General features: G+C 38.3%; 1 protein-coding gene and 1 pseudogene across 1 annotated transcript; one reads left to right on the top strand and one right to left on the bottom strand.

The window, feature by feature from the left end:
- Positions 1–4,824: 4,824 nt before the first annotated feature.
- On the bottom strand, positions 4,825–6,905 carry LOC144642334 (uncharacterized). Its single transcript, XM_078501298.1, has one exon. The coding sequence runs from the start codon at positions 6,903–6,905 to the stop codon at positions 5,751–5,753; it is 1,155 nt and encodes a 384-aa protein (XP_078357424.1). The 3' UTR covers positions 4,825–5,750.
- Positions 6,906–9,976: 3,071 nt separating this feature from the next.
- LOC144642335 (uncharacterized) lies at positions 9,977–11,106 on the top strand (annotated as a pseudogene).
- Positions 11,107–12,832: the final 1,726 nt, after the last annotated feature.

Consider the following 12,832-nt stretch of genomic DNA (forward strand, 5'->3'; position numbering starts at 1 on the left):
AAACCGGCATAAATTTTATCTCATAGCGATCACAGCGAAGCGCGCGAGGTCTAAAAATAGAATGCAAATGAACAATAAACCCCACAAGGCTTAAAAAGCATCAGCGTGTTCTAAGAGAAACAGAAGGAATCTAGGCGACATTTACGTTTTATAAAAGTGTTTTAAAAACGCCAGGTGTGTTAGGAAGAATTTTAGGAAAATCGTGCGCCATTCGTTCGTGACCTCACTCGCGCGCTTTCGCTATTCCTGGACCATCACGCAACGCTTCTGGGGGGCGTTGTGTGACGACTCAAAAATCGTCGCGCGTGATTTACATGATACTTGGACGGAGTTCGGCTAGAGTTGGCCAGAGTTTATAGGCAGAATATTAAGCGCGAGTTGAATCATTAAAATAGAAGGGTTTGTTATGTTGTAAAGGAATGATTATGAATTATACCCGGTGTTCAAACAACTTCCGGGCAAACGTACTTAATATTTCAGTTTCCAGAGAATTCAGAAACTGGATAAAAATTTCATCACTGACGTTTTAGTTCAGCGGGTTTTCTTGCCAAAAGTCTGGACGAGAGCTTGTTACGGTTTCCCCCTCGGTAATTATATGTTGCACTAGGCAAACACTGCAAATATTGCAGTTCTCACTATGTTACCATGGTTCAGGTTGCATGCAATGAAAAAGTTTCATAAGTTGTTGCAAATAAATGTCGGAGGGTGCTTTTACAATTTGATTAAGAGTTTGTACTCAAACTCTACATGTTCTATAAGGCTTGGACAAAATCAAACGCGACCCTTTCAATATGCCAGGGGTGTGCGACAAGGTTGCATTTTAAGTCCGTTACTGTTTAACCTTTTTATTAATAATATACCTTTCTCTTTCGAAGAAACTTTATCTGACCCCTTTGTCTTACCAAATGGCGCGAAATTAAATTCTCTTCTATATGCAGACGATCTAGTAATGTTATCAAGATCAAAAATAGGATTACAAAATTGCCTAAATATGTTATCTTCCTAGTGCAATTCATGGATGTAAGTATCAATCCTAAAAAAACGAAAGTTATGAACTTCCAAAAACGCGCAAAAAGGTGTACTGAGTGTAGTTTTCATATTGACAATGAAAACATTGAAGTTGTTCAGAATTACACCTACTTAGGAACATTAATCTCTTCAACAGGAAACTTTTCTTTAGCGCTTGACCGCAAATTAAAAGAAAAGGCTCTACACGCTCTTTTCAGCCTCAGAAAACACACACATATCAGCAATCTGTCCCCATTCCTTGCAAATAAACTTTTTGACGCTATGATCTCTCCAATTTTGACTTACAACAGCGAAATTTGGGGAGTATATACCAAACCTGATTTTAAGTCTTGGGACAGTTCACAGATTGAAAAAAGCTCATCTCCAGTACTCGGTAAACGTTACTTAGAAGTAAGCAGTAAAGCATCGAATGTAGCTTGTAGAGCCGAGCTTGGAAGGTTTCCTCTTATAATAGCTATTAATAAAAAAATAGTTAATTACACCTTATATCTCCACAATAAGGAAAATGACTCTATTGTTAAACAAATCTTTTTATGTCATCTGATCTTCATAACACCAACAAAAATACTTTTTACTCTAATGTTATGAGGATGTTTGAATATTATAATTTGCCTGATTTTGACCCTACTCTCTTAACTGATTCTAAGATTAAACACTATGTAAGTCTTATGCAACAAAAGTATATTTCACACTGGCAACACACTATTCAAAACTGTAAGAAATTAGAATTCTATAACACTTTTAAGGAAGAATATACGCCTTCCTGCTATTTGGATCTTACAAGAAAACTAAATAACAGGAAAGAATTAGTAAAACTTAGAATAGGTAATCATAAATTATTGATCGAAACTGGTAGATATGATCAAATCCCAAGGGATAATAGACTCTGCCCTAAGTGTGAATCAAACCAAATTGAAGACGAATTTCATTTACTTTTCCATTGTACAAAATACTGTAGTTTTAGAGATGAATTTTACCAAAGAATAGAGAATCAAATAACAAACATAACACAATTACCTCCTATGCAAGCCACCAAAAAATAAATGAATTCTGATTATTATTATTTAAATACTCAACTTATGAAGTTCATTGTGAGATGCTTATCTTTACGAAATAATCTTCTATCGAATGAAAGTAATGTTACACATAAATAATTTCTTTTTTCATTCCTATTACATGATTATTATTGTTATAAGTTTCGCTTTAGTTTAGTTGTACGCTTTTGCAATACTGTATTTACTTATAGTCATGCAAATAAAGCTTGTTATTGTATTGATTGTGTTATTTCATAGTTCTATTAACAATGGTTATTTCCAGAAGCTCGTCACAGCTAGCGCCAATGTAAACTTGATTTCACTGTACATCAATGTGTCTCGCAATTTTCTCTCAAGAGTCACACTGAATCAAATTAAATTTAAAAAGAGATCGTTCGCGTTTTTGAAAATCACTCACCTTCTTGAATCTGGTTTGAAAACGAACTGCACAAATGACTGTCGGGAAGCCAAAACCAGAGAAATTACATCTGACCAATCACAACAAATGCAGTGAGCCAATAAGATCTCTAGAAGTCGAAAAGGAAAACATGCACCTGGTGTGAAGCCGAAAGCCTGGTTTGGTGCAACATGTCAGTCGCTCTGATTGATTAAAGCAATTTGCACGAGATTCAGTTTCAACCACAAGTCTGACTATTTCACCAAGTGCGTAAAAGCGCAGTATAAATTAATTACGTTTGGCAATATAAAACGCTGCCTACAGGCTACAGTGAAATACTTATAAGCAAAGTTTGGAACGGGCGATGTATTTTTGTTACGTGTTTATACTGGTTAAACATATATTGAAATTGCATGCTTTTTGGTACTTCCGATACTTCAGAAACAATCCGCTGTAAATGACCATTATTCACCTGGGAATGTTCTTGAAAATTTCAGCCATTTGTAACTCAGCCGTTTTGAGATATCGCCAATTCAGTGTTTGCTTAAAAAATGTAAGCTTGGATCCAGCTTCTGATCCGATCTCAAAAGCGTGCAAGCTCGCTCGAGTACCTCGTCTCCTCCCATGACCCCTCACAAGACAACTCTTGCGTCTATCAAGGCCCGCACTTCCTAACCCGTGGTTACCCTTAGTTATAAATTATAATGATATCGCTCTGGACTCTGGCTTCTGTGTGACAATGACTAAGTCACGTGGCATTTACGTCAAGTTTGTTGTATTGACGGGCTAGTCAGCATTTCACATTTTTTAGCTTCGAACGTGAATTGGCATAGTCTGCTAGTTTTTTTGTTGTTTCCTAGAGTGGGAAAACGACAGATGTCTGATCAAGGTAAAACGAGCTTTTTTAATTAAAAATTATATAATAGTTTCAGTAAATGGTTTGAACCCAGGAGTATCAGTATTTCGTATAGTGTCATTGTCCGGGTGAGAGTAGTTCTGAGAAGAACTGTTGTGGGTGACTGACGTTTCGACAACCTGAGCGGAAGTCATCTTCAGAGTCAAGTGAAAAGTTGTTGTCAGTCAATGATGTTATAAGTCTGGTCCGTTGAAGATGATTGGTCAGTTTAGCCGTGATGTTATTGGCTGTAAGACTCGTGTAAAGTTTGTCAACAGTAATTGGTCAGTTTCGATCCGTCTATTGTCAGTCAAATTAAGTTGTTCTGTTCCGTCTATTGTTAGTTAAATAGTTTCATTATAAACTATGGAACTTCACTGGAAGGAAATACTGATCATGACTCACCTTCTTGAATCTGGATTGATATTAAAACTGCGAATTATAAAGAGTGTTCCACTTATGACTGTCGGGAAACCAAAACCAGAGAAATTGCATCTGACCAATCACAACAAACGCAGTGAGCCAATAAGATTTCTAGAAGTCGAGAGGGAAAACATGCCCCTGGTGCGAAGCGCGGGAAAACGCGCGCGCCGTAAGCCTCGTTTGGTGCAACATGTCAAACTCTCTGATTGGTTAAAGCAATTTGCACGAGTTTTCAGTTTTCAACCACAAGTCTGACTATTTTCAACCAAACAATAATTACAACGTTCGGCGAGCTCATGAAAAACCTTTTGCATGGAATTAACCAAATCACGGCTTTCTTCCACTTCGGTTTTTTTTTGTTCATTCTGATTTGCCCCCTCTTTTTTAGATTGACGTGTGGAGAAAAGAACTCGGAAAAATTCTGAGTTCACAGATGGGATTTAAATCCACGACCTTCTGTACACTAGTCGGATGCTCTAACCACTGAGCTACTGAAGAATTCTAGTGGCGAACAATGGTGAAAAACATCAAAACTAACCATAAACCGCTGGAAATTTTTAAGCTAGAGGAGATATGTAACTCTTTGACACTATTATCAAGGGAACCGACTGGAATATATTGGACTTCTAGACCGAATTGGAAAAAACGGGACTGAAGACTGAAGATGTAGTGAAATGACTTCGCCTATCGAGATTGTAAGGAGAATAACTTGGAAATCTAACACAAAGTGAGTTTCATCTTCAACTTTGTTGCAATCGCAGACGCTACATAACCTTTTATCACGAGGTTTTTGACCTATCTAGCTGATTTAATCCTAAATTTGTGACAGCTAATTCTCAGTTTTACTAATGTCTTTCGAAGAGGGTTAGACAGCAGGGCCAATTCACCGTGTAATTAAAGCATATTTTGCCATTTTTTGCGAATGTTGAAGGGTTTGATTCCAATATAAGAGATATATTTTTCTCTCATGAGATCAATATATTGTTTGATTTAATGAATTACAGTTTATGTTATAGAAATTATAGTATTCAGTCATGTTTATGACTCTAAAGCTATTTCCACCTTTACAATGAAGATTAATTAAGTCAGTGAACGCTTGAAAGTGAAAGTGGCTTGCGGACTCGGCGTCAAACTAACACCTTTAAAAAATTTTAATGTTAACATCGATTTCTAGACAATGACTTTGGAAAAAAACAGATATTCCTTATCTATCCATCTGCTACCGCACACTTTCTATTTTGTATCATGTAGCAGACATGATCAGGCCCGAGGGCATTTTCCCCACAGTTTCAAGGCGGTGTAAAACGAGGACACATTGTTGCTCATGACGCCAGTTATTTTGTGAGAAAAAGGGGAAACACTTGTTAAGGACACAAAATGTTTCTCAAAGAAATCAGATACATTTATTTTTGTGTCTTGGACACAAATTTTGTGTCCGCAACAAATGTTGCGCGCGCGGGCAAACAGGAAAGCATTGGGTGAAAGCTGAAAATGCTGCGAATTCGTCATGTCAAGAAAATGACATTAATTATGGCTAATAATTCATTAATACATTGAGACCAGAGCTACAGACCATGGCAAGAGGTCACAGAAAATCATGGTCTAGCCACAACGTAGCAAGTATAGAGTGATGCCTTAAATTATGTTTATAAGTTGGCTAACCTACACACTGAAATACAAATGTCTTATGGATTCTGCTTCAAGCAGACCGTGCTGGCTGAAACAAACTAATCTGTTAGTTTTTTAGGACACATACAACGTGACCCACACGCTTAGTAACTCTGATTTCTGTCCGATAAACGAAGATGACTATTGTATAAACTAAATGGCATGCTAGTCAAGCGCAGGCTTCAGTTTGACAACTAATTTGCCGGTGTCCATTATATACCAAGCCACTCAGTGTCAAAAATGTAAAAAGAAGAATATGATCCACGAGTTTCCAAGCCAGACTCAAAACTCGAGCCCTGTTTCCCTAGCACTGCAAAGGGATATAGTTGCTATTGCACTGAGGACTAAGTGGAAATAAGTTGATATTTCCATGAATAAATCCGGACAAAAATGTTGTCAACGTGGGTATGTTCATCTTGTTGCATGGCGAATCCCCAGGGTCATTTTCTCTCTGAAAGGCTGTACTCTTTGTACCAGTTTGTAAGTTTCCTTGGTAATCCTTGTACTCAAAAGTACAACAGGCTGCAGTCCACAAGAGTTTCGGCACGTTCACTGGGTAATCGTCGTTGTCTTGGTAGTTACTGAACCCTCCTTTGCCAAAGAATCTTGGTTCTCCTGGGATCAAGGGTGCATCTACTGTGGACGGGATTGCGCCAACCACTATAAACAATTTAACATTCTGTGTTCCCGTGGCGCAGTTGTTTTGACCCCACTTGTTAACGAGATTACTTTCACATTGTTGCCATGGGCCAGAATTAAAGAGTCCAAATTGAGGAACAGTGTTAGTGTAAGTAAAAGTTGCCAACATCCTCTGCTTGTCTCCTTTACCATATTGTGACGCAATCAAGTGGCCTATATGTATTGGTACTGTTTCGCTTTCAGCCTTACAAACAATGGCACTACCTTGCTTGGCTACAGCTTTCTTACCGGCACTACTTGGCTTCAATGCAGCTTTCTTTCTGGCAGCTTTCTTAGCGGTCGCCTTTTTCGCAGAGGCGGCCCATTTCTTATCATTTTCCTTTTTCCCCGTAGCTTGCTTTTCAACACAAGTAACTCGTTGGGAACGTTTTTTGTAGTCGGCTTCTTTTTGTTGATACTTAATATCAACTTTGGTGCTTTGTCGAAATTTCTTCGGTCGAGGCTGGCCACTGGCTGATAGCTGTTGCCCAGTCATCACAGTGGCCGCATAAAGTGGAATTCGACTATTGCGGTCAAACAGAATGGCTACTGTTCGATTTTCACACAGATACGCCAGTTTTTGTGCTCCTTGCACAACATACCCGAAATTGTTCACGCCTGATGGCAGGTATTGAGCCCAGTTAGACTTTGGGTTTCCCTGCGCGTCACAAGCGTCCATAATGTTGCACTCACAGCCATGGAGTTCATTTATGGCATTTGAACATGACCACAAATTCCACACGACTACAAGGAGAAATGCATTTGTTCTAAATTTCCCCATACCCTCTCTGCAACAAGACCGATTGATAAGAGAATTGATATTCTTACCCTGACTTGTTTCAACAGTTTAAACTAATTCAATTTCATTTAACAAATACGGCAACGGATGACTAACAAGTACCTGTTGTATTTGCATACCGATCTTGAATAACAATATGTTGTCATTGAGTTGTGTCATAGCTATCATCTGATACCATCGGGTAAAGTTCACGCTTTTCTTTAATACTTGGTACTGTACTTTTTGTTAGTGCGTACATGTACATCAACATTTTGCACAAGTTCGGAATCTCATAAATATGAACTGACATAAACCAGTTTTAAGCGAAATAAACAGGAAGTTCTAATCATGCATGGATAGTTGCTGCGATTCACTCTGCGGAGTAAATTATCGCATTGTTTTTTTTTCTTTTGGCTGTTTCGGTTTCGGCCAATCACATATAACAAGGGCTTATTACACAGATTCATATGGTTTTGAGCTTGTGTTTGACATCGCAAAATTTTTCACAAGCTTTAGATTCAGGGGCAAGAGAGGTTTTCTTTTGAAACCATTACTCGGTGGCACGCGGTAAAATCACTGAACCCAACAAACGTAAAAGTGTTTTCATTCATTGTTACAAGAGTCTATTCTCTCGATTGTTATCAGAGCCATACTAAGTGCCGACGAACGTCATACCAGAAGTAAGATATTGCTCACGTATCAGGAGATTTTTTGCTTACACCGACGTCAATTATTTTCAGTTAATATTCCTTTGTCGATCAAAACGTGAGTAACATATTTCAGTTCTGTAACTTGCATCCTAACCACAGATAAAAAGCAGAGAAATTTGGAACAATAAACGACGAAGTTTTAAAGTTTGCGTGCTTAACTGATAAACCAATTTTGTGTTGAGTTTTAATGACTTACGCTGTGAGCAAACATTCTTCATAAGACAACAGAAAACCCAAGTGGTCGTTTTTATTATCATAAAAACACTTATTAAGTCACAAAAAAGAAACAAGTATGCTCAAAAAGAGGAACTCGAAAGAAAGTGAAGCCGCCGTCTTAAGGACACCTGAAGCCACCGCGGAGACAAAATCTTGAGAGAGAATGCATATTCAAAGATTTCTAACATTATTTTTGTTTAATATCTAACATATACGTAGCGGTAAGCCGTTTTTCATACTGAATTAAGTGAATGTATTAGGTACTAGTTCTCTTTGAAAGCGGATATGATTTAACCTAACTTGGCTCACTGCTTCTATTGTTCACTTGCATTAGGTTGTGGTCTGTTTGGTTACGGTGACTGAATTTTTAAGTGTTTACAACATGAGTCTCTGAAATGCCTTCACGAGGCCCTGAAAATGCTGCATATGTTTTTTTAATCTAATGCAAGATTAGGCAGCGTCTAGTAACGCAGTTCAGAACGCCTTAAGCTAAGCAAAGTTTGTTTCAGTTTTTAGCTGTTAATTGTGCACAGAATATAAAAAACTTATACGTTCAGGGACAAAGAGATTTTTGAAACCATTATTCGGTGGTACGCGGAAAAATCACTGAACCAACCTGATTACAAGATTGCTCTCTTTCGATTGTTATCAGAGCCATACTTTATGCCGAAAAACGTCAAACAAACAGTCAGATACTACTTTCCTATCAGCAGCTTTTGGTCGTTAAATCGCACAGTTTGATTATTTTTCCCTTTTATATTCAAGATTAACATCCCTTCATTGACAGTTAGGCTGAAAGGTGAGTAACACATCTCAGTTTTGTATGTTTGGATTAGTGGTTTGACTGGTAAGGTAGAAGCATAAATTTTGTGCCTCATTTCGGACTTCGTAGATAGTACAACCACAGAAAACAAGCAGGGAAATGTCCACTAAACCTGCTCCGTGTCAAGTTATAATGTTGGAGGGGGAGGGGGAGGGGGAAAGGGAGGTCTGAGCCACCCTCTTCTCGTTCCTTTCACTCCTGGTTCCCACCCCCTATCCGTAGTAGTTCTCGCCTAATTTCTCCCGGTTCCCGCCAACTTGGGAATCCCGGCTCCCGTCCTCCTGTCCCCCACCCCTACCCCCTTCTCCTCCCTACTACAATGGCAAATACTATGCGAAACCGTTCTTCATTAGACACAGAAAAAAACCCAAGTGGTCGTTTTCATTATAATGATAAATACAGAATAAGCTGTAAAAAAGTTACAAGTTTTATCAAAATTAAAAATGAGGAACTCGTAGAAAGTGAAGCCACGGCCTTGCGGACTGCAGTCGACACCGCGGAGACAAAATCTTAGCAAGAATTAAATTGACAGGTTTCTAACATTCTTTTCTTTTCGATTGGATCTATAACCGTTATATTCATACTGAGATGATTGAATTAAGTACTTTATCTATTTGAAAGCGCATATGTTTGCCCGAAGTCGTTTTAACCTTGCCTCACTGCTGCTTATGTTCTCTTGGATTAGGTCGTGATCTGTTCGGTTATGGTAACTGAATTGTTAAGTGTTTACATCGAAAGTAAAACGCCTTGAGGCACTGAAAATGCTGCGTCACGTTTGCCAAATGAAACTTAATAATTTATTCTTCGAGTCTCGCTCCTGCGCCTTGCAGGCCACTATCGACACTATACAAATTACCGACTAAATAAGTAAAAAACTTTTCTATAGTACTGTAGCAAACAAATACAAACAGTATCTGTTTTCATCGAATGCAATATTAGGCATTACTATCGCAATGAAGAACAACTTAAGCTGAACAAAGTTCGTCTTTTCCAATATCCAAGGAAAACTGAGACACAAGCCAAAGTGAGTACAATGCAAAACAGACATAGCAAAACTACCTTCATTTTTCTTTATATATGAGAGTTGATCGATGTATATGATGTTTGTCAAGTTTTGATTGATATTGTTTCACTGCAGTCTGGTTTCACTGAAAGGGCATTATGGCTATAACTGGCATGATTTCAGCAGTAATTAATTATTAAATTACAAAAATAACCACGATTTGGATAAAAATAACTTGTAGAACCTACTAACAATAACAACGCTTTTTCGTTTCTCATCATCTCACACAATTTCCGCTCAATTCACCTCAGCAAGTTAAGTCATGGAGAGATTGGTTGTCGGTTTACTGGTCTGCATAGTGGCAGGGCATTTGATGGATGGAGTTTCTAGCAATCCTCCGTGTCAGTGGAGTGGTTTTGGAGGCTGTCAGTGCAACATTCTAGGGGCTTGTGGTGTACACATACAGCCCACAAGTGAATTAAACACAAAAACGTTAATAGGCTACGCGCCTTCTGGTCTGGAAATCTTTAGTATTGATGGCAGTCAAAAGCAAAATCTGGCGTATCTTTGTGAAGGCAATACAGTCGCCATTCTATACGACTGCAACAAGAGGATCCCACTTTATGCAGCAACTGTAATGAGCGGAGATCAAATGAATGCCGGCGGCTCAGTCGGTCGTTCAAGTCACTTTAAGCAAAGCAACGACCACTTACTCAACAAGGTGTATCTACCGGGTGAAAACGACTACAGCAATACTGGGAATAGAGAGATCTGCTATCAGACCAAACAAGGCCTTTTGATTGATTCTTCATGGTACAAATTCTTAAATTCGGGAAAAGAACCCCCGTCTCTAGACTGCCATCAGCCGATACCTGCAGGCTGTAAGAAAAAAGTGGCCGTACACAGAGGACACTTGATCGCGGCGGGGTACGGCAGAGGTACGTTAACCAGGACAGGATTAAAGCGACGTTTACCTACACAAACACTGTCCCTCAGTTTGGAAGCTTTAATAGTGGTAAATGGATGGCTATTGAACAAAGGCTAGTTCAGTGGGGTCTTGAAAACTGCGCGACAACGAATACAAAGAATGTAAACATGTACATCATAGTTGGAGCGATCCCTTCGACATACATGTACAATAGCGCGGCCAGTCCAAGATATTTCGGCTCTGGAGGGTTCAGTAATTATATGGACGTTGGCAGTTACCGGATAAATGTTCCCAGCATGATGTGGACTGCAGCCTGTTGCACCTTCCAGATGCAGGATGACAGTGAAGAAACAATTGCAAGGTATACCGCCTTCTGGCGTGAAAACAACCCAGGAACAGACACTTGTACTCGAGAAGATATCATAAGGGAAGAGAGTTTATTCGGCAAACATTCTATTGATTTGTTTTCTGCATCCCACTCTAGCTGCAGTGACAGTAAAAACTACCGTCCTATTTATGGTTAACCTGACTAATTAAAACCAAGCCTTAGCATGGGAACTGATCACAACGTAATTACTTTGAAGGTGATCAGCTGTAATCTACTGCCTTTAATTGATTTCGTTTCCTGACAATTAATCGATCTACTGGACAACCTGACTACACCAAACCTTAGCATACTGAACTGAACTGATCACAACTTAATTTCTATTATGGGTATAAAGTATCTGATACTGTGTTTTTTCCAAATGTTGGTATTTTGCATGATTTTGAGGGGAAATTTTGGGTATACTGAGTACATGTTTTTCAGGTATATTGGTATACCACTTACCCTCCTAGCCATCTTTTGATCTAGCCATTGATCACGTGGGTGAGCAACGTTGGAAAAATACACAAAAATGCCAATAGCGGATTATAATCATTGACGTCTCCACATAAAATTTTCAGAATTTTAACCTGTAAAATAGTTAAAAACATGGATGGAAATGGAACTGTAGTGTCACGTTTTCAAGCTAATCTTGGATTCCATAGAGATTTTTTCAAACCTCGGTAGTAGATTTCATTATTAATTGATGGAACATTTCGCATTTATTGTAGTTTTACACATATATACCCAGTAAACTTTTGGTATTTGTACTTGAATTTGTTGATCATATTGATTAACAAGAAGTTGTATCGTACCTATCGTGCCATCAGGTCAGAAGTTCACGCTTTGCTTCAATACTTAGTACTTTTAGTTAGTATATCATATTTTGCACAAGTTGTCAGTCTCATAAATATGAACGTATTAAAACCAGTTCTAAGCTAAAAAAAAAACAGGAAGTTCTTATCATGCATGGACAGTCTTGTTAATGTTATGCTGCGACACAATGTGCAGAATAAGTTATCGCATTCTTGTTGGCTGTTTCGGTTTTGGCCAATCATATATTACAAAGGCTTAAGCTTATTACTCAAATTCGTATACACAATTTTTCAGTTGTTTTGAGTTTGTGTTTGACTTCACGAAACTTTAAACAAGCGATAGATTTAGGGACAAGAGAGATTTTTGAAACCATTTCTCGCTGGCACGAAGTAAAATCACTCAAACCAACCAACTGAAAGTATTTTGTTATTATTGTTACAAGAGAGTCTTCTCTCTCGATTGTTATAATTATCAAAACAATACTCAGTGCCGACAACCATCGGGCAGTCACAGATATTGCTCTCTCGTATTAGCATCTATTGGTCATGGTAACATACAGATTGATATGATAGTTTTCAAATATACTTTGTTTTGGAGTTGGCTAGTTGTTACAAAGGTTTGTTACATAAATCCGTATTGTTTTGAGTTTGCGTTTGACCTCGCGAAAAGTTTTACAAGCGTGCCCTAAGTATTCCCTGAGAAAAGAATTTCAATGTAGGTTGATTATTTTTCAGTTAGTCCTTTGATTAACAATTAGGCTAAAGGGTGAGTAATATATCCCAAATCTGCTACTTCGGTTTATTGGCCTTATTTCATATCATCTGGTAGTAGCAGAAAGATTGTGCGTGATTTTCGGACTTTCGTGCAGTTTTTCAGCAGATAACAAGCGATAGGAAAATTTGAATAACAAATTAAATGAGTGGCTTTTGAAGTTTGCGTGCTGAAAGACATGTCCGACTAGAAACCTATTCCGTGTTGAGTTGTAATAGCTAACCCTGCGGGCAAACGTTCTTTATATTAGACAACAGAAAAATCGAAGTGCTCGTCAGTTTAATTATCATGATAAACAA

The sequence above is a fragment of the Oculina patagonica genome, chromosome 2, assembly GCF_052425735.1.
Source record: "Oculina patagonica isolate OP01 chromosome 2, crgOcupat, whole genome shotgun sequence".
NCBI lineage: Eukaryota > Metazoa > Cnidaria > Anthozoa > Scleractinia > Oculinidae > Oculina > Oculina patagonica.

What these genes read in the sequence shown, in the direction of transcription:
- LOC144642334 (XM_078501298.1), bottom strand. Translation starts at nt 6,905, where the DNA reads ATGGGGAAATTTAGAACAAATGCATTTCTCCTTGTAGTCGTGTGGAAT.